This window comes from Felis catus, chromosome C1 (genome assembly GCF_018350175.1).
Source record: "Felis catus isolate Fca126 chromosome C1, F.catus_Fca126_mat1.0, whole genome shotgun sequence".
Taxonomy (NCBI): Eukaryota; Metazoa; Chordata; class Mammalia; order Carnivora; family Felidae; genus Felis; species Felis catus.
In genome coordinates this window covers 188891620-188913028 of record NC_058375.1, presented here as the reverse complement: position 1 = coordinate 188913028, position 21409 = coordinate 188891620, and the positions used below count along the sequence as shown (strand labels likewise).

General features: G+C 34.0%; 1 protein-coding gene across 6 annotated transcripts in view; it reads right to left on the bottom strand.

Moving 5' to 3' along the window:
* NBEAL1 (neurobeachin like 1) overlaps positions 1-21409 on the bottom strand; it is a 180000-nt gene that overhangs the window by 54069 nt on the left and 104522 nt on the right. For all 6 annotated transcript variants that reach the window (XM_045034302.1, XM_019838502.3, XM_045034301.1 and 3 more), the window contains 7 exons: positions 19382-19687; positions 19141-19290; positions 15502-15659; positions 12771-12895; positions 7035-7161; positions 1553-1701; positions 831-964 (listed from right to left, as the gene is read on the bottom strand). In XM_045034302.1, coding sequence (XP_044890237.1) covers positions 831-964; positions 1553-1701; positions 7035-7161; positions 12771-12895; positions 15502-15659; positions 19141-19290; positions 19382-19687 — 1149 coding nt within the window. The remainder of the gene's footprint in view (positions 1-830; positions 965-1552; positions 1702-7034; positions 7162-12770; positions 12896-15501; positions 15660-19140; positions 19291-19381; positions 19688-21409) is intronic.

The window sequence follows — 21409 nt, the reverse complement described above, 5'->3', positions numbered from 1 at the left end:
TTATCAGGAAAGATGCCTGTGAGAGAAAATGGAAAGAAAGCTAGGCAAGATCAAGAGTTGTCAGACAGTGATAGAAGTGTGACTCCATCACTGTGAAAAAAAGAGGGAAGGAAGGTTGGGAGTAAGAATCCTAAGTAATATGCTGAAGACACACAGCTATTGGCAGAGCTAGTACCTGGACCTAGATAATCTGGCTTCAGTGGTAATCACTTAACCACTTACACTATTCAAGAATATACTCCACTCCTGGGGCGCCTGGGTGGCTGAGTCCATAAGCATCTGACTTCAGCTTAGGTCGTGATCTTGCAGTTCATGGGTTTGAGCCCCATATTGGGTTCTATGCTGACAGCTCAGAGCCTGGAGTCTGCTTTGGATTCTGTGTCTCTCTTTCTCTGTCCCTCCCCAGCTTGTATTCTCTCTCAAAAATAAATAAATAAACTTTTGGGGGAAAAAAAAGAATATACTCTACTCCTGGAAAAAATACCTGCCCCATTATTATTTAACTGAACCCAACCCAATTTCATAAATTTATCAAATAGTATATATTGCATATTATTTCACAACTGGATACTGTGAGGCACTTATTGGTTGACACTCAATATTCTACTGATTTATCTACTCATAAATAAACACTGAAAACAAGCAACCTAAAAATACTCAAACATAAATCCCAACAAAAATTCATATATTACTTAGCCCCTAAGGCAGAGATTTTTTTCCTCTAATATTTTGACTTTACAAATGAGTCCAAAGTTTTACACAGCTCACTAGGTGGAAAATTATTTCAAGCTAATACTTGGAGGCTTCCAGAAAGGCAGCATCTTACATACCTCCTTTTTGAAATTGAGAAAGTAGTTGGATTGGTCAACATGAAAAATCTCAAGGGCGGACCTCCTTAAATTGTAACGCCGCAGGTGAATCTCTCGAATCTGAGAATGAGGCCACTTGAAATCAAAGCCTACTCCTGAAAACAGAAGAAATCTTGTGACCAGAGTACCATATGAAGTTACTTGTATTATGCAGAAGATATCTCCTAGCTCCTAACAAAAGTAGCACTTAGGGAAAAGGAATTACATTTATTTCATAAAAACCATTTGATAAATTTAGTGGATGTTTAGATGGTTTCTTTTAAAAGTATTTTTAAATTCTATAGCTATTCTATTTTCTTCTCATGAAAACAGAATAATCCTGATCATTACATCTCAAAAACATTTTTCCTTTTCTCTTTATGTTGGCATTTTAGATTTAAATATCATTTAATTTTCAGATAATGAATTATGTGAAAAGCTGATAGAAATAAATGTGCAAATAAAATTAAGACTGCATTTTATAACACAAGTTTACAGCAATCCCTCTTACCAAATCTTTAAAAAACATTAACAAAAAAAGCATTCATTGTTGAAATTTAATTCCATATTGACTTTCCATTTCTCCTCTTACATAATAGACCACAATCCCACAATCCTATGTCACTGTTTTCTTCTCATTAATGATTAATAAGCTGGATACTTAACTATTGAACAACAGAAATTATTCCCCCAGAACTCCTCACCATCTTCTTTTTCAATGCTGCAATCATAGAAGTAAATGTGTTGAGTAGTAATTTCTAATCTGCCAGGAATTACGTCAATTATTGTAATGAGCTCACAGTCTTCTGACAACACCAATTTTTCTTTTTGATCCTGTTCTTCTTTTTCATCACTGTAAAAACAAAAATCAACCAAACAAAAACCATCCAACGTATTCTGTGTAAATGGAAAAGAATATCAAGAAAGAGTATTTGAATTACCTATAAAAATATTCCACTGAATATTAAACTAATTAAATACTGTCCAAAATGTTATTTCCCAATAACTCAGTTAAAAAAAAACAAAGTTTTATATTTTAATTGTATGTGGCCCATTAAAACAAAATATAGTGAATCTTTAAGACTACTGGCAGAGGACAGTTCGAACATACAGCAATACTAGTCATGTCATTTTAGTTATATTTGCGAGAGATGAGTTGACCTAGGGAATATATGAATCTGTGAATAAAGGAATGCATCATTAGTGATGTTTTATGAATAATTATCAGAAGCACTAATTATGACTGATTCTTAAACTGTAAAATGAGACTTTTCAAGAGCAACTAAATCTAGAGCAACAACATCATCATAATGTCTCTACAATGGAACTGGAGATAATACAAAGGGCTACTATAGCAATACCTTACTTAAAATAAAGTCATCTTGTATTAAGAGGACTGTTATTTTCTCCAATAAAAATAAGTTATAACAGTAATTACAACATAATTATATAATTTATAATTAAATAGAATTATAAATAACATAAACTATAATTTATAAATTATAAATCTTCAGAAATTATTAAAATTATATTAACAAAAATCTTATTTATGCCAATGAAGATTACTACTGAACCAGGTCAATTTGTAACATTAAAGTAAGTTCCAAAGAAATGCTTGCCATGTGTAGTTTATAATCTAAAAAAAAAAGTGATGTCCAGAATAAATTATGTATTTGGGTCTTGAGTACTCATTTTTGGCTGAGGCTTTACAAACATAGAAAGTAAAAGTCAGGGCAGATGTGTAAATCATGAAATTTGAACACGTTCCCTAAGGCACACACACAGATCTACTGGCAAAGAATGGCAGTCTTCTGGAACAAGGGGTTTAAATACTAATTATTGCCTGACCACTAACCTATACTAACTTTTTATAAAGGGCCAGACTTTTTTTAAAAACAGGCTTTTTGTTTAAAAACAAAACAAAGTAAGGGCACCTGAATGGTTCAGTCAGTTAAGCATCCAACTCCTGATTTCAGCTCAGGTCATGATCTCACAGTTTCTGGGATTGAGCCCATGTCAGGCTCTGCACTGATGGCGTGGAGCCTGCTTGGGATTCTCTCTCTGACCCTCCCCTGCTTGTGCTCTCTCTGTCAACATAAATAAACTTAAAAAAATAAAAATAAATTAAAAAAAACAAAATGAGTAAAACAAAAACCCAATGAGTACAGACATCACTGGCAACACAGAGCAGGTAAGACATACACCACAAAATTAATCCAGGAAAGTCACTAAGCAAAAATACCACCATAATAACCATCATCAAAGAAGGGGATCAGAAACCAGAGTGGTTACAATTTATTATCTAAAATGCAAAGAAAAAGTAAATTATGAGCCATAAAGAAAAACACAGTGAAAAGAAACTGTCTTTGGGGAACTTCAGATGTTCACATTAGCAGACAAAAACATCAAAGTAGCTATGGTAAATACATTAAAAGAACTACAGGAAACTATGTTTAAAGAACTAAAGTGCATTCATTATGGCAACAAAGCCTAGTCAAATAGAGATGGTCAATTAAGAGACAGAAATTACATAATCTTTAAAAAGGGAACCACATGGAAAACTGTGGAATCAAAAAGCATAATAACTAAATGAAAATTTTACCAGGACTCAATAGCATTTAAAAAATTTTTTTTAGTGTTTATTTGTTTTTGAGAGACAGAGGGAGACAGAGCACAAGCAGGGGAGTAGGCGGAGAGAGGGGGAGACACAGAATCCAAAGCAGGCTCCAGGCTCTGAACTGTTAGCACAGAGCCCGAAGCAAGGCTCGAACCCACAAACTGGGAGATCATGACCTGAGCTGAAGTTGGATGCTTAACCGACTGAGCCACCCAGGCCAGGCACCCCTCAATAGCATATTTGAACTTGCCTCTCAATAGCAATTTGAACTTGCAGAGGAAAGAAGCAGGACTCTTGAAGACAGTTCAAAAGAAACTGTCCAACCTGAAGAACACAAAGGAAAAAAGAAGCAGGATGAAAAAACCTCAGAGGGTTACCATCATGGGAAACAACAGATGTGTAAAAGGACTCCCAGAGAGGACAGAGAAAAAGAGCCAAACATATATATTTGAAGAAATAATGTCTGAGAACTTCCCAAATAAAAAAAAAATAATAATAATTCACACATCCAGGAAGATTCTATGAATATCCAAAGATACCCACACATGGACATAAAGCCAAGGTGCTGAAAGCCAAGTACAAAAACCACCACAATACAGGATGCTAAAATGTAGTGGGATGACATATTCAAAATGCTGAAAAGAAAAGAAAAGAAAAGAAAAGAAAAGAAAAGAAAAGAAAAGAAAAGAAAAGAAAAGAAAAGAAGAGAAAAAAGAAAAGAAAAAACACCTGTCCACTAAGAACTGTATATCCAACAAAATCATCCTTTAAAAAAGAAAGCAATGGTCCTCAGGCAATGGATAATCACATGCAGAAGAATGAATATGGACTCCTACATCATACCACATACAAAAATTAACTGAAAATGGATCAAAGACCTAAATGTAGGAGATAAAATATAAAACTCTTAGGGGAAAAAAAGATAAATGGGACCTCAAAATTTTAAATTTTTGTCCAACAAAATGAAGGAAAACACATTCAATGGGAGAACATTTTTGCAAATCATGTATCTGTTAAGGCATTTGTATCTAGAATAAAGAACCACTATAACTTAATAACTAAAGGACAACCCAATTAAAAAAAATGAGCAAAGGATTTACATAAATATTTCTCCAAAAAAGATATATAAATAGTAAACAAATCCATGAAAAGATGCTCAGCTTCATTAGTCATTAGGAAAATGCAAATTAAAACCACAAGGTATCATTCCAAATCTTATAGAATAGTATAATAAATAAACACACAAAATGTCAAAAATTGGGGTAGATGTGGAGAAATCTGAACCCCTATATGTCACTTGGGAGAATGTTAAATGGTGTAGTCAGTATGAAAACAATTTTACAATTCCTCAAAAGGTTGTACATAGATTTACCATTTAACTAACAAATCCATTACTAGGTATATACCCAATATAATTAAAAACATATGTCGACACAAAGTTCTGTACATGAATATTCATGGAAGTATAAATTACAAAAACCAAAAAGTAGAAACAACTGTCTGTTCATCAACTGATGAATGGATAAACAAAGGTGGTATATCCATATGATGGAATATTATTCAACCATAAAATGGAATGAAGTCAAGTTACAAGCTACTCCATGAATGAACCTTGGACACATTATACTGAATGAAATAAGCTAGACATAAAAGGCCACATATTGTAAGAAATAAATGAAATGTCAAAAACAGACAAAGCCAATAGAGACAGAAAGCAGATGAGTGATTTCCAGGGGATGTAGGAAGGGGAAAATTGGGAGTGTCTACTAAAAAAGTACAAGATTTCCTTTCAGAGTGATGAAAATGTTCTGTAATTAGACTTGTGAACATACTAAAACCTATGGAATGTTACACTTTAAAAGAGTAAATTTTATATTATATGAATCTCAATTTTCAAAAGATATATAACTAAAATTTTGTTAAAAAGTAGCCAAAAATGAAGGCAAAAATAAAGACTACCACAGATAACAAAGCCTGAGAGAATCTGTAGTCAGACATTCCTCACATGAAAATAAAAGAAGTCCTTCAGGCTAGAAGATGAAGACACCAGATGGAAATTTGAATGTGCACAAATAAACAAAGTATATAAGCATGGTAATTATGCAGGCAAATAAAAAGTACAGTTATATAGTTTTCTCTATTCTTCCCTTGACTGATTTAGACAAGTGCATACAATAGTAACTACAAAATTGTATTGTTGGCCTTAAAACACATGAAAGTCTGTATTTATGATAATACAAAGGAGAGATAAGGAAACCAGTATCTTTTATGTTTGGGAAAATTTTCTACTACAAATTCAAAATTTTTAAATGTATCTAAGGCTATTCATTTTAAATTTTCTTCTTGAGGGAGGTTTGCTAATTTGTATCTTTCAAGGAATTTGTCCATTTAAGTTGTCAAAATTTATTGGTAAAGTTGTATTTAGTATTTCTTTTTAATCATTTTAGTATTTTTAGGGTTCTCTCCTTTTTAATTCCCAATATTGATAATTTATGTGGCCTTTCTTTCTTTCCTGACCAGTCTGGCAAGGAGTTTATGTTTTGTTAGCTCTTTTTTTATTTTTTTAATAACTAGGCTTTTGTTTTCTTTGGTCTTTTTCCTTTTCCAATTTTCTTTTCATGACTTCTGCTTTCATCTTTATAATTTCTTCCTTCTGCTTAAGAGTTTATATTTTATTCTGTACTTTCTATCTAAACTTTAACTATCTAAACATTCTATCTAAGCTTTAACTGTATCCCACAAATTTGATAGGTTATGTTTTCATTATCATTCAGCTAAAAATATTTTCTAATTTCAAGGTCCAGCTCAAAGTTATCTCAGTTCTAAAAAGCATGCCTCAATAATGTCAGTTAATACTGATAGACTACTCACAACTGATATAGCAGTAACTGATGGATCCTGCAAATACAGTTGATTCTTAAACAATACAGGGGTTAGTGGCACTGAAGCTGGTGTAAAAATCTACAAGTAAAATTGACTCCCTAAAAATTTAACTAACAGCCTACTGTTGACCAGTAACTGTTACCAACCAATAATATACACAGTTGATGAATAAATCTTTTGTATATCTTATATACTGTATTCTTACAATAAAGTAAGCTAGAAAAAAGAAAAAGGTTTTAAGAAAATCATTAGGAAGATATAATACATTTACAGTACTATATTGTTTTTATTGACAAAAATCATATATAAGTGGATCCATGCAGTTTAAACCTTTATTGTTCAAGGGTCACTGTACTTAGTATTTTAAGCAAATACCTTCCACGATTTTATAATCCCCTTTTTCAGAACAAAATTTTTTAATGTTTATTAAAATACAACAATATAATGTTTATATTGAGACACACACACACACACACACACACACACACACACACACACACACACACACACACAGAATCCTAAGCAGGCTCCACACTGTCAGCGCACAGCCCTGTGCAGGGCTCAATCCCACGAACCTTGAGATCATGACCTGAACCAAAATCAAGAGCCAGATGCTCAAATGACTGAGCCACCCACCCTCCCCCAGAACAAAATAATGTTTACTCCTTTCAAATACTTATACATACATATTTACTCTGGCTGTTATGTCTTCTTCAGGAAGGTCTAATTTATCCTCTTCCATATTGCTAACTTTTACTTGTTTCACTACTTCCAAAAGCAATGAATCACTAGAAGGCTGTGAGTGTTGGATACCTGTCGAAAATAAATACAAAATATCTATTAAACACAAAGTAAAAAATAATCCTATTATAGTCCTGTAACTTCTGGCTATTAATTACATAATATATTTTATATATATATATATTTTATATATATAATTACATAAATATAATTATATATATATTATATATATATATTAAGTAAAGGAAGAGAGTAAGGGAATTGGGTGAAGGTACTCACTCAAAAGGTCTAAACTTCCAATTATAAATAAGTATTGGGGACATAATGTACAATGATGACTATAGTCAACAATGCTATACGGTATACTTGCTACAAGAGCAGATCCTAAAAGTTCTCATCATAAGGAAAAAATTTTTGTTAACTACACGATATGATGGGTGTTAATATTACGGTAATTATTTTGCAATATGCACATATCTCAAGTCATTATGTTCTAGATCTTACATAGTATTGTATGTTAATTATATTTATAAAACTGGAAAAAAACCTTGGGAGGTAAAGTTTTCTAAGATAGAAAAGATATTTACTACAGAAAAGTTTTTAATACATGATTTAGAGTAATCTGGGTTGTTTGTGATTTTTAAAAACTACTACATGTATAAAAAATGGAATAAATGTTTTTAAAATATGTCTATAATTAATTATTTATGTTTGTTTATTTTTGAGGGTGAGACAGACAGGGTGTAAGAGGGAAAGGGGCAGAGACAGAGGAAGACACAGAATCTGAAGCAGGCTCTAGGCTCTGAGCTGTCAGCACAGAGCCCATGAGGGGCTCGAACTCACGGACCGTGACATCATGATCTGAGGTGAAGGTGGATGCCCAACCAACTGAGCCAGCCACCCAGGTGCCTCTGTCCTTTATTTCTAATGATGGTACTATTTATGTTTCAAAATGGGTCAACTCATCTCTTTAATTCATTTAATTCTAACATATGCCAGTAAGTCAAAGAAAGAATTATTCTCACTGTATTAATAAAACTATTTTTATTGTGTATTTGTACTAAAGAAATATTAAGTAAGAATGTGACAAATTATCTTTAATTGGAAGAGAATACATAATACAAAAGCTGAAGTGTTCATTTCTGGAGCACATGGAATTTAAAAAGTAATTCTAGATACATATATATGCAATAAATGAATGGATTTTATAAAATATACATTTTGTAAGAAGACAGGGCTAATATAATGGGAAGAACAAAGGCTGTGAGGTGGTGAACTTAAATTCAAATCCGGTTCTGCCATTTATTAAATAGACGACTCCTCTGAATCTTTGTTTTTTTACCTGTGTAATGGAGATACATCACATTACATTAAGTATAAAATAAATGGCAGCTATTATAATTGTACATTTACTTCTCAATTATCTGAGTGGTATAAGAGTAGTAATAAAAATAACTGCATAATTTATAGGTAGGACTGGGAAAAAGTTATGTATGTAACTATGAATAAAGACATTTCAGTTGTGGGAAACAAAAATAATTCATACCAACTAACAAAACATTATAAAGACGACAAATCCTCCCTTAATTTTTCATATGGTATCATTGCTCAGACATAGAAAATGAATCAACCTAATGTACAGCTGCATTTTTCTGTGTAAATCTGCTTTGATCACACCTTTGTCTATAGATAGGAAGTACTGGCTCACACTTTTCCTAGTTACTGAATATGTTTCTTCATATGTTCTAGTTTATTGCAGGTGGCAGTATTTATTGTTCAGCATGTAAGTAAAGCACATGAGAATGCAATGAAATTGAAAATCAGGAATCTATGTAATGTGATACAAAGAGAAAACAGAGTTTATGTAGCTGGATGACACTATTCCATTAAGAGTGTAAGTTCAGGGATGGGGCGCCTGGGTGGCGCAGTCGGTTAAGCGTCCGACTTCAGCCAGGTCACGATTTCGCGGTCTGTGAGTTCGAGCCCCGCGTCAGGCTCTGGGCTGATGGCTCAGAGCCTGGAGCCTGTTTCCGATTCTGTGTCTCCCTCTCTCTCTGCCCCTCCCCTGTTCATGCTCTGTCTCTCTCTGTCCCAAAAATAAATACAAAACGTTGAAAAAAAAAGTTAAAAAAAAAAAAAAGAGTGTAAGTTCAGGGGTGCCTGGGTGGTTCAGTTAGTTGGGTGACCGACTTTGGCTCAGGTCATGATCTCATGGTTTGTGAGTTCGAGCCCCACGTTGGGCTCTGTGCTGACAACTCAGAGCCTGGAGCTGCTTCTGATTCCATGTCTCCCTCTCTCTCTGCCCCTCCCCCACTCATGCTCTGTCTGTCTCAGAAATAAAATAAACATTAAAAAAAAAGAGTGTAAGTTCAAAATGTGATGAAAGACTGGAGAATAAACTGACGATGGGAAACACTTCAGGCAAAGAGGCCAGCTGGGAAACTACTGTAACTTTGGGAAAAGATAGCACACCAAACTAAGTCATGACAACAGGAAAGGGAATGAAAATAAGGAAAACCATTCAAAAGCTATGTAAGGGAGAATTAAGAGGACACTGTACCTAAAGAGCTATTATTATGTAGGGGATTAAGAGGGATGAGGACAGATTCATGGCTAATATTATTTTAATCTGAGTAACTAATAAATGAAGAAAATGAAACTACAACACAAAATGTGAGAGAAGCAGAGTCTAGGGCGAGGAGTAGACAAATGAGAAAACATAATGAATTCAGTTTCAGAAATTTTACATGGAAGCCCCCCTGTGGAGGAGGTATCCAATAGACAAGACAGGCAACTGGAAATCTTCAAAAGGCAGGTTAGAATAGAAACACACGTGGGAAAGCATCATTTCATATACAAACAGTGGTGAAGTCATGAGATCACCACTTCATAGAGAGAATAGGCAAAAGGCAAGATGGCTAGGCATGGATCTGGGAATACAATCATTCAAAAGGTGAACAAGACTAAATATTAGAGAACTAGGAGGTTAAGCAGCATTGCTAGAAAAATATAGTTATAGAGGAGGATAACTACCAAATGGTTCAGAGATAAGAGAAACTGTAAGAAATAAAAACAAGTTGTTGCAAATACTCAGAAAGGAGTACTTTTTTAAAAAAGATTTTAAGCAATCTCTACACCCAATGTGGGGCTCGATATTACAACCCCAAGATCAAGAATTCCATGTTCAAATCTACTTCTGAAATCATTGTTGCACCATATGCTAACTTGGATGTAAATTAAAAAAAAAAATAGAATTGCACGTTCCACTTCTTTTTTTACATGAAATTTTTTTATGTTTGTTTATTTTTAGACAAAGACAGAATATGAGCTGGGGAGGAGCAGAGAGAGTGGGAGACATAGAATCCAAAGCAGGCTCAGGCTCTGAGCTGTCAGCCCAGAGCCCGGTGTGGGGCTCGAACTCATGAACCACAAGATCATGACCTGAGCTGAAGTCGGACACTCAACCAACTGAGCCACCCAGGTGCCCCAAGAAAAGAGTATTGCTAATGAAAAAGTATGGACAAAATTTTTTTATAAAACCAAATAAAAAAAATAAAAGCAGACATAACAAAACTCTAAAACCAAGTATTTTAAATAATATATTTAAGAATACACTTTATTTCTGACTGTTTAAATTCCAATTTACAAGTGGTTGTGTTCCAAAAGATACTTCACAAATCACTTGTTTGGAATTCACAAATTATTTTCCATCAAAAAAATGTTACAGATAATGGATAAGTTTCTAGGTTAGCCCACAGTGTCAAAACTATCCTGTAAATTTGTAGTGCGATGTTACAAAGCAGAACTGGGGTAAATGAAACAAAACAAAATATTTTTTAGAATACCATGATTTCTGGCAGCTAATGAAAATACTTACAGACATAAAAAGGAGTAGGTAGAACATTTTACAATTAATTCTGAAGGATACTTCAGGGAACTTTAAAGAGCTTTAGAGATTGATGCCACTGGTTTTATACTATTTCCAGTTTCACTTTGAAATGTATGAAATTTTTTTTCTTCTGTACTATCTCACTATCACTATTATACTTGGGGTATTTTTGAACATTGGGTAAGGAGAAAAACTGAGAGATGAAAAAAAGAAAGAAGGGGTACCTGACTGGCTTCAGTCCAGAAAGCGTGTGACTTTTTTTTTTTTTTAATGTTTTATTTTATTTTTGAGAGAGTGAGAGAGACAGCATGACTGGGAGAAGAGCAGAGAGAGAGGGAGACAGAATCTGAGACAGGCTCCAGGCTCTGAGCTGTCAGCACAGAGCCCGACACGGGGCTCGAACCCACAAACTGTGAGATCATGACCCGAGCCGAAGTCGGATGCCCAACTGACTGAGCCACCCAGGCGCCCGTGGAAAGCGTGTGACTCTTGATTTCAGGGTTGTGAGTTTTAAGCCCCACATGGGGTGTAGAGATTACTTAACTAAATAATTTAAAAAAAGAAAAAGAAAAAAAAGAAAGAGCACTAGTTTTTCTATACTTAACTAAAACCAAGGAGAAGGGACATAAAATTCTACCTATGTACAAGTATAAACGGGTGAGGAAAGGAAGAGGAACAGGGAATTTCCTGAAGTGGGATTTCTTGGCAAAAACAAAGAAAAAACAGGGGACACCATTCTTTAAGTATTACTAGATTCAAGTCATTCACCAATAGATATTTGCTGAGTAATAAGCACAGTCGAATTTCAATGAGTAGAGAAAGTATAATAGGTCTCAAGATATGTACAGGGAGGATAAGCTATATGTAAGTGACTATTCCTATAAAAGATATTCTTAAAGTCAGAGTTTCTTTCAGGGGTAGGACCATTATTTTGCCTTAAGGAAAATCGGTTACTGTGTCTGATTTATTTTAGAATATAAGACCATAATTGGTAGGTATCATAGATAGCACTCTTGATTAATTTATGGCATCAAATGTATTGGCCAATATATTAAGGCAGCTTTAAAAAGATTTAAAAACTGGTACTTGAATTCCATCTAAAACTTAGCCACTAAAAACAGGTGGCTACGATAAAACAATCACAATTTAGTATACACATGATTGCCAATGACTCAACAATCAACTATATTGGGTATTTCACAGACCTGTCTTCAAAAAAGGAGATACCAAGTCAGAAAGGTAGGGTCAGAAAGGTGGCCAGAAAGGAAGGGTTTTTTTTCTAGAAAAAGATACTGGCCTAAGATCCTAAGGGTCCAAGAAGAATAGGTTATAAAACAAAAACTTAAATGGTTGCTAAGAATTCTAAATATATCTAATATTAGCCCTAGTCTTGGTAAGCAAAAGACTAAGGGAAAAGAACTAAAGCAAAAGACTAAGGTACTGTTTCAGTGTACCATAATGAGTACAAGAGACAATGCACTGCACATAAACTACAGTATAATTTTATGATTGCAAATTATGCTTTTCTTTGAAAAATTACAATTAATTAAAATAGGAATCATCTTAGATTTAGGCCAAAGAACAGCATTTAACATACACAACCATTTAAAAATCAACTATATTGTGTACAACAAAGCTTTGTATATAAAACTTTAACATTCTGAAAAAGAAATAATTACAAAATGTCCCCCTTCCTTCATGAGTAAGCAATTCTGAAACAATAAAAACAACAAACAACCCACCAATACCCTCATTATCTTCAAGAAATAATTAAACAGCCATTGGAACTCACCTAGATTATCTCTCAAAGCACTAGCGTCTTCATGAGTTTTGAAGTTATAATTTGGCACCAATTTAAGTCTCATGCGGGAATAATTTTCTACATTAGCTAGTTTCCAGTGAACTGGATTTTGTTTCCTATGAATATTCATAAGTAAACAAGTAAAATTACTTAGTTTGAAGTTACAAAGATTGATTGAAACAAAGTAAGAAAGTAAGAAAGTTACAAAGATTGATTGATTGAAACAAAGAAAGTATTCATATTAAAAACATTCATATTCATTATCTCATTTGACCCAAACAACCCTGAAAGAAAACTAATGAGAATATGCACAGTTTCAGTTTATACATGAAGAACCTAAGACAGGCTAAATTATTTGCCTGAAATGCTATGTTGTTTACAGGTAGCAGAAATAAGAACTGAACATAAATCTTCACCTTACAGCTTGATAGATTTTACTTTTTAACTGTTCAACGATAGTTCTTAACTAGGTATACAATGAGTTTATTCCAAACGCACTGTTCAAAATAAAATAATAATTTTAGTACAAATAAAGAGAGTATAATTGCAAATAGATCAAATCTAAATGTAAGAGCTAAAACTCTTTGAAGAAAAGATAGGAGTAGGGGCGCCTGGGTGGCTCAGTCGGTTAAGCATCTGACTTCAGCTCAGGTCATGATCTCACAGTTTGTGGGTTCGAGTTCCGCATCAGGCTCTGTGCTGACAGCTCAAAGCCTGGAGCTTGCTTTGGATTCTGTGTCTCCCTCTCTCTCTGCCCCTCCCTGGCTTGTACTCTGTCTGTGTTTCAAAAATAAATAAACGTTAAAAATTAAAAAAAAAAAAAAAAAAGGAGTAAATTTTCATGACCTTGGATTTGGGTATGGTTTCTTAGATATTATATCAAACACACAATCAACAAAAGAAAAAAGACAAACTGGACTTTGAAATTAAAAACTTTTTGTGTACCAAACGCTAGTACCAAGAAAGTGAAAAAGACAATCTACATATTTACAAATCATAGATCTGATAAGGGTCTATTGCTGAGAAAAAGAACTCTTACAACTCAACCAAAAAACATCAAACAATCCAATTTAAAAATGGGCAAAGAACTTAGACATTTCTCCAAAAAAAGATATACAAATAGCCAACAAATGAAAAGATACTTAATGTCACTGGTCATTAAGAAGTACATATCAATGGGGTGCATGGGTGGCTTAGTTGGTTAAGTGTCCGACTTTGACTTACTAAGGTCATGATCTCACGGTTTGTGAGCTCGAGCCAGCGTTGTGCTCTGGGCTGACAGCTCAGAGCCTGGAGCCTGCTTCGGATTCTGTGTCTCCCTCTCTTTCTGTCCCTCTCCCACTCATGCTCTGTCTCTGTCTCTGTCTCTCTCTCTCTCAAAAATAAACATTAAAAAAATTTTTTTAATTAAAAAAAAAGAAATACAAATCAAAACCATAACATAGCCCATCACATCCATTTGCCCTTCACATCACATAATAAAAAAATTGAAAAATTTTAGAAATACTGGTAAGGTTGTGGAGAAACTAGAACCCACAAACATTGCTGATGGGTATGTTATATGATGCAGTTGCTGTGGAAAACAGTTTGGCAATTAGTAAGTAAGACATTGGATTATCACATGACCTAGTAATTTTGCTTATAGGTATACACTTAAAAGAATTGAAAACAGATGTTTGGAAACAAACAGTGTTCACAAATGTTCAAAGCAGTATTGTTTACAAAAGCCACAAGAAAACATCTCAATGTCTACCATCTGATGAATGTATAGACAAAATGTGGTTTGGCTATTGAAGAAGTGCTGATACATGATACAATATAATGAAAACATTACGCAAGTGAAATAAGTTGGACACAAAAGGCCACATTTGTGAGATTCTATCTATATAAAATATCAAGAATAGGTAAATCCATAGAGACAGAATACAGGCTGGTGGTTGCCAGGGACTGGGTAAAGGAACAATAGAGAGTGACTGCTTAATGGGTCCCAGGTTTCTTTCAGCAGTAATGAAAATGTTCTGAAGCCAGACAGTGGTAATGATTGCACATTATGAATGTACTTAATGTCACTGTGTATTTTTAAATGGGTAAGATGGTAAAGTTTATATTATGTGTATTTTGCCACAATAAGAAAGGTGTGTGTGTCTGTGTGTGTGTGTATATACGTGTGTGTGTGTGTGTATATATATATATATATATAAAATTTAAATTTTAATATTTAAATTTATAGTATATTACAGGTATATTTAAATTTTAATGCCATAATTTAAAACATTTGTTCCAATACAATCATGTAGGAAAAGAAAGAAGGTGACAGCCAACAATATTTTAACAGTTTATTTACTTGATCCTAAGTCACTTCTATTTTGCTGATTCAGCAAAGTATGACTTAGGATCAAGTAAATAAACTGTAAAATATTCAAACATATAACATCACTAACTCCAGCTCAAAGAGGCAGTATCAAGAAGAAATAAACTGATTCAAGACTTAAACTCTGTATCACAGTGTAAAAAGAAGGGAAATAACTCCATGGTGAAAACACATATATGAAGCTCTGAACATCCCAGACCTGTAATTCACAAAAAGACAACCAAATTAATTAAAAGCAATTTTTTGCAAGTTGAATGTTTTAAAAATTGAATTGGAGAGGTCACTGGCTCAAAAAGTTCTAGACAGAAGTTATAATGAAGAAAGAATATTTAATAAATGATATCCTCCTACCTTTCAGCCCAAGGTCCCCTTTCAGATGTAAGATAGAGCTGTATTGCCTTCCAGCGTCTCAGAGTGACTAACTGTTGACTGCTAAGTTGTTTAAGCATATTATTATACCTCAAGTTCTCTTGGCGTGCTTTTCGATTAAATGGCTCCACAAAAAACTCCTGAGATAGCAATAAATAATAGCCTTGAATCTTGTATTTACAGGTATATTTAAATTTTAATGCCATAATTTAAAAAATTTATTCCAATACAATCATGGAAAAGAAAGAAGCTGACAACCAACAGTATTTTCTTATTTCATTAGGATAATTTTCTTTCATGAAGCATACTACTCTATAATCTGTATTTTGTAAAACTTTAAAAATCTAAACAACAATAAACATGTGAAGAGCTTCAAAAATGATGTACCTCAATACAGAATTTTAAAACTCAGATTTATTAACCTTATACTGTCAAGTAAAATGATCTTCCTTTGGAGTCTTTTGGTTTTTAAGGTGCTGGAATGAAACTCATTCTTAAATAAAGTAGAAGGAAGAGTAACCACATCCACAGCTACTACTGGGGATCTAAAAGGCAAGGCCAAAGACAAAAGAAATCCATAGGGGAAAATCTCTCACAATGAAAAACTTCATCATTTGAATTGCTGCTCTCTGAATAATATCCTAGTCAGCAAATGAATTCAGAAACTTATTCCAGTTTTCAGGATAAAATTCACTCTGATAATAGGCTCTATCAAGATATAACTCAGTCCTGAAATTAAGTTTTATAGTTTTCAAAAAGAAAAGTAGTAAGACTGACTCAAACAGATATTCATCTATCAGGAACTAAAATTACAGCATTTGTTTCACAAAATCAATACTGAATTATGTTAAAAAGAACAGTTAAAGACATGGATTTAGATGTGGGTTTAAAAGACATCTTTTAGAGAGGCAATACAGCACAGTGCAGTTAAGAGTTTAGAGTTAGGCCTGGTACAAATCTTAGGTACTTAATTCTCTGAGGTCCAGTATCTTCATCTCTAAGATGAGGCTGACAATATTTGTCATCAAAAAAGATTAAGATTTAAAGTACTTAATACAGTGCCAGAAAAGTAGCAAGCTCTCAATAAACTGTAGCTCTTATTCCTATAATTGTTACTATAATTACTAGACCTTTGTGAAATCAATGATTTGGTATTATTAAATATTTAAAACAGGTCAATGCTAAGAAAATTGAAGACGTCATGACAACTCCATTATAATTAAACATCAATTTCACAATTGCTGAAGTTCAAGCAATAAGAATATTCTAAAGTTAGTTTTACCCAGAAAAGCTAAGGATGAAGTTACAAAGAAAGTGCTGGTTGGAATAGAAACTAACAGAACTTCTATGAGAGCAATAGAACAGTATTTTAAGCAGTGCTGCATCCAGTAATTCCACTTGTCCTAGTAAAGCCATCCTGAATAAGCATAAAAATATGACTATAAGGATGATCAATGCTACTTAAAATGAACATTGATAAATTAGGTCCAAAATTGGGACATAAATTTAATTATGTTCTAATACATAATATAATGGAAAACTAAACAGTCATATAATGGCATGGAAAGATGCTCACAATAAGAAAAGGAGCAGTAAATGAAAAGTGTGCCATTTTTATATACATTAAAAAAACCAAAATGTTAATAGTGGTGGGTTACAAATGTTTCTTTTTATACCTATTAAGGAATAAATGTATTTTTACTTGATCATCTTTGTTTCATCAGTGTTTTGCCTGTACATATTTTATTTGATTGATATCTAAATATCTTATTCTTTTTAGAGATATTGTAAGTAGTGCTTTTTCAAAATTTCAGTTTACAATTGCTCATTGTTGGTATATAGAAATATGACTAAATTTTGTATAATGTATGTCTTGCAGTATTGCTAAACTCATTAATTGTAGGAGATTTTTGGTAAATTCATTAGGATCATCTACGTAATAATATTACCTGCAAACAGTTTTATTTCTACCTGTCCAATGTAAATGACTTTTATTTCCTTCCCTATTCCTAATGCATTTGCTAGGATATATAGTACAACAGTGACTAGAAGGGTGGTGAGAGTGGACATTCTCAGCCGGTTCTCTGCTTACAAGGAAAGCACTCAGTTTTCCACCTTTAAATATTTAAATATAAAGCTAGCAGGGTGCCTGAGCCACGTAGTTGGTTAAGCATCAGACTCTTAATTTCAGCTCAGGTCATGATCTCATGGTTCCTGAGCCAGAGCCATAAAACAGGCTGTGCAATGAGAGCATGGAGCCTCCTTTGGATTTTCTCTCTCCCTCCTCACATGTGCACATACATATGCACATACATGTGCATGCTCTCAAAATAAATAAACTTTAAAAACAAATATGAAGCTAGCTGTAAGATTTTTGTTGAGATTCTATTTCCAGTTTTCTGAGAGCTTTGATCATAAAACAGATGAGTTTTGTCAAATGCTTTTTCTACATCTGATATGATTAGTTTCTTTTTAATAAATATGAATTTAGTCCATTACCCTTATATTGGCTGACTATCAAATGTTGAAGCAATCTTGCATTCTTAGGATAAACTCTACCTGGTGTGATATATTACTTTTTTATATATTGCTGGATCTGGTTTCCATCAATGTTCCTAAGAGATATTGATCTGTAGTTTTCCTGTACCATTTTTGTGATTTTTTAATTCCAGTATAATTAATATACAGTGTTATATGAGCTTCAGGTGTATTCTTACACTATTTTTGTATGGTTTCAATAAGGGGATAACACTGTCCTCACATAATGAGTTGGAAGTGATTCCATTTTTCTGTTTTCTGAAGAGACTGTGAAGAATTGGTGTTATTTCTCCATTAAATGTTCAACAGAATTCACCAGTGAAACCACTTGGGCCTGGAGTCTTCCCTTTTGGAATATATTTAAACTGTAAGTTTAGTTTCTTTAATAGGTAAAAGACTAGGTTATCAACTTATTATTGAATTTTGGAAATCTGGATTTGTCAAGAAATTGAGACATTTAAGTCATCTTATTTATGTGCATAGATTGGTTTGTGGTAGTACCTTATTATCATGTTGATGTCTGTGAATGAGTGGTGATATTCCCCTGTCATTTCTGGTAATGGTACTTTTTCACTTTCTTTTTTTTTGTTTTGTTAATCTGGCTAGAAGTTGACCAATTTTATCAACATTTTAAAGAAGTAGATTTTGGTTTTATTAATTTTCTTTATTATTTTCCTGCTTTCAGTTTCATTGATTTCTGCTCTTATTTTTGTTTGTTTCTTATTTAGAAACTAGTTTAGTTTTCTTTCTAGTTTAAGGTAGATACATAAATTATTAATTTGAGGCCTTCTTTTCTAAAGCAAGTATTTAGTACCATCAATTTTCTTTAAGCACTGATATATACCCAGCCTCCTTAGAGATATGAACTATCAGCCTAATAGACTTGTTACGTATCCACTATGCATAGAACATTTTGATATTAACTTTTTTGTTACTGATTAGTCTTTTTCTTTCAATTCTGAAATAATTTTCAAATAGGAAACTGCATTTGTTTTCAAAGTTGACTTATTACTCCCATTTTAATATCAAATGCTTGAAATCAATATAAAAAACTAGACACTAAAAACATTTAATAATTTTTACCTGAAACTTAAGCTTGCTTTCTCCTCCTTCCCGGTCTCGTTTATGCATATTCACCATTAAGGCTTCATAACAATCCTTCCAATAAAGTGCCATGTTCTCATGACCACCATAAAATGTAAGGGTTTCATACTGCTTCATGTAAGGCACAATCTTACAAAAATATACATATATACACAAAATTTAATACATACTTCTAATAAAAATGACAATAGAAAATTCACTCAAAATAGATAAAACTTACATATTTTTCAATGTAAACTTGCCATTCATTTGAACTGCAATATTCTTGAAAATCTTCAAAAAATGAAGAACTACCATTGGTAAAAGGTAAAGAAGGCAGGTGCAAGTTCATGAAGAGAAGCTCATAAATTTTGGAAACCAGGGTACGGATAAGGGGAATCAGAAATGAGTAGATTTCAGTCTGTTCCTTGATTGACTGACTTAGAACATGTTCCAGCTTCCCTAAAATGTAACATGCTTCATCCTGATTTTCAATCACTTTGGTCTGAAGAAGGGTGTTTAGCTTAGCTGATGCCATTGCACAAACCTGAGGAAAATAGTACAGGTGAGAAAGAACAAAATAAAGCAGACATTTAGCAAAAGATCTTTGGCTCTTCAAGTTTTGTTTGTTTAATAATTTTTTTTTTTAATGTTTGTTTATTTTTGAGACAGAGACAGAGCATGAACAGGGGAGGGGCAGAGAGAGAGGGAGACACAGAATCTGAAACAGGCTTCAGGCTCTGAGCTGCCAGCACAGAGCCCAACGCGGGGCTTGAACCCACGAACTGTGAGATCATGACCTGAGCTGAAGTTGGACACCTAACCGACTGAGCCACCCCAGTGTCCCTGTTTGTTTTTTTTAATCAATTGTAAAAGCAGAATATACAGAAAAGGTATAGTGGATAATTAATCACCCAAGTGTCTATTCCACTCTTCCTAATAGTGTGCAAGGACAGAGGAATTATACTAAATTTTTTTTTAATGTTTATCTATTTATTTTTGAGACAGAGAGGAGACACAGAATCTGAAGCAGGCTTCAAGCTCCAAGCTGTCAGCGCAGAGCCCGATGCAGGGCTCAAATCCACCAACCTTGAGATCTTGACCTGAACAGCAGTCAGATGCTTACTCAACTGAGCCATCCAGTCAACCCTAACTTTTCTACTTTTAACTTAAGGTTCTACAGTTGAAGCTTTTCCATTCTCCTCAGACTTTCCAAATCTTTAACTTTAGTTTTTGAATCTGACTAAAGCAGCTTAATTCTAATAGAGACCAACAAATATAAGAAAAAAGGCCATAGGGGCACCAGGATGGCTCCGTCAGCTGAGCGTCTGACTTTGGTTCGGGTCATGATCTTTGGGTTCATGAGTTCAAGCCCCACATCGGGCTCGCTGCTGTCAGTGCGGAGTTCGCTTCAGACCCTCTGTCCCTCTCTCTCTCTGCCCCTCCCCAGCGTGCACTATCTCTCAAAAATAAACAAACATTAAAAAAAAGAAAAAAGGCCATAAAATTTCATCATACAGGAAACACCAGAACTAATAATTCTGGGCTTTTTTGCTATGTGTTTTAAAAAAAAAATTTTTTTAATGTTTATTTTTGAGACAGAGACAGAGCGCAAGCAGGAGAGGGGCAGAGAGAGAGGGAGACAGAGAATCTGAAGCAGGCGCCAGACTCTGAGATGTCAGCACAGAGCCTGACACGGGGCACGAACCCATGAACTGCGAGATCATGACCTGAGCCAAAGTCAGATGCTTAACTGACTGAGCCACCTAGGCGCCCCTACTATGTGTTTTTTAAAACACTGTTTATATTGGGGTATCTGGGTGGCTCAGTCGGTTAAGCGTCTGACTTGGCTCAGGTCATGATTTCACGGTTCACGGGTTCGTGCCCCACATCGGGCTCTGTGCTGACAGCTCAGAGCCTGGCGCCTGCTTTGGATTCTGTGTCTCCCTCTCTCTCTGCCCCTCCCCTCCTCATGCTCTGTCTCTGCCTCTCAAAGAATGAATAAACATTAAAAAAAATTTTTTTTAAGTAAAATACCGTTTATATAAAACGTTAAACATCTAGTGCTTTGCTTTTAACTTAATATCATGGTATTAAATAATGTTCATATGTTTATTTAGAAGTATAAAGATATTTCAATGAATACAAGATAATTTACTTGACCACTGCCTTAATTTTGGATACGTACACATGTCACATACAGATACATATGATCCCCCTGCCCCCATTATAAAGAGCACTGCATGAGGGTCACTTGAGAAACTACAAA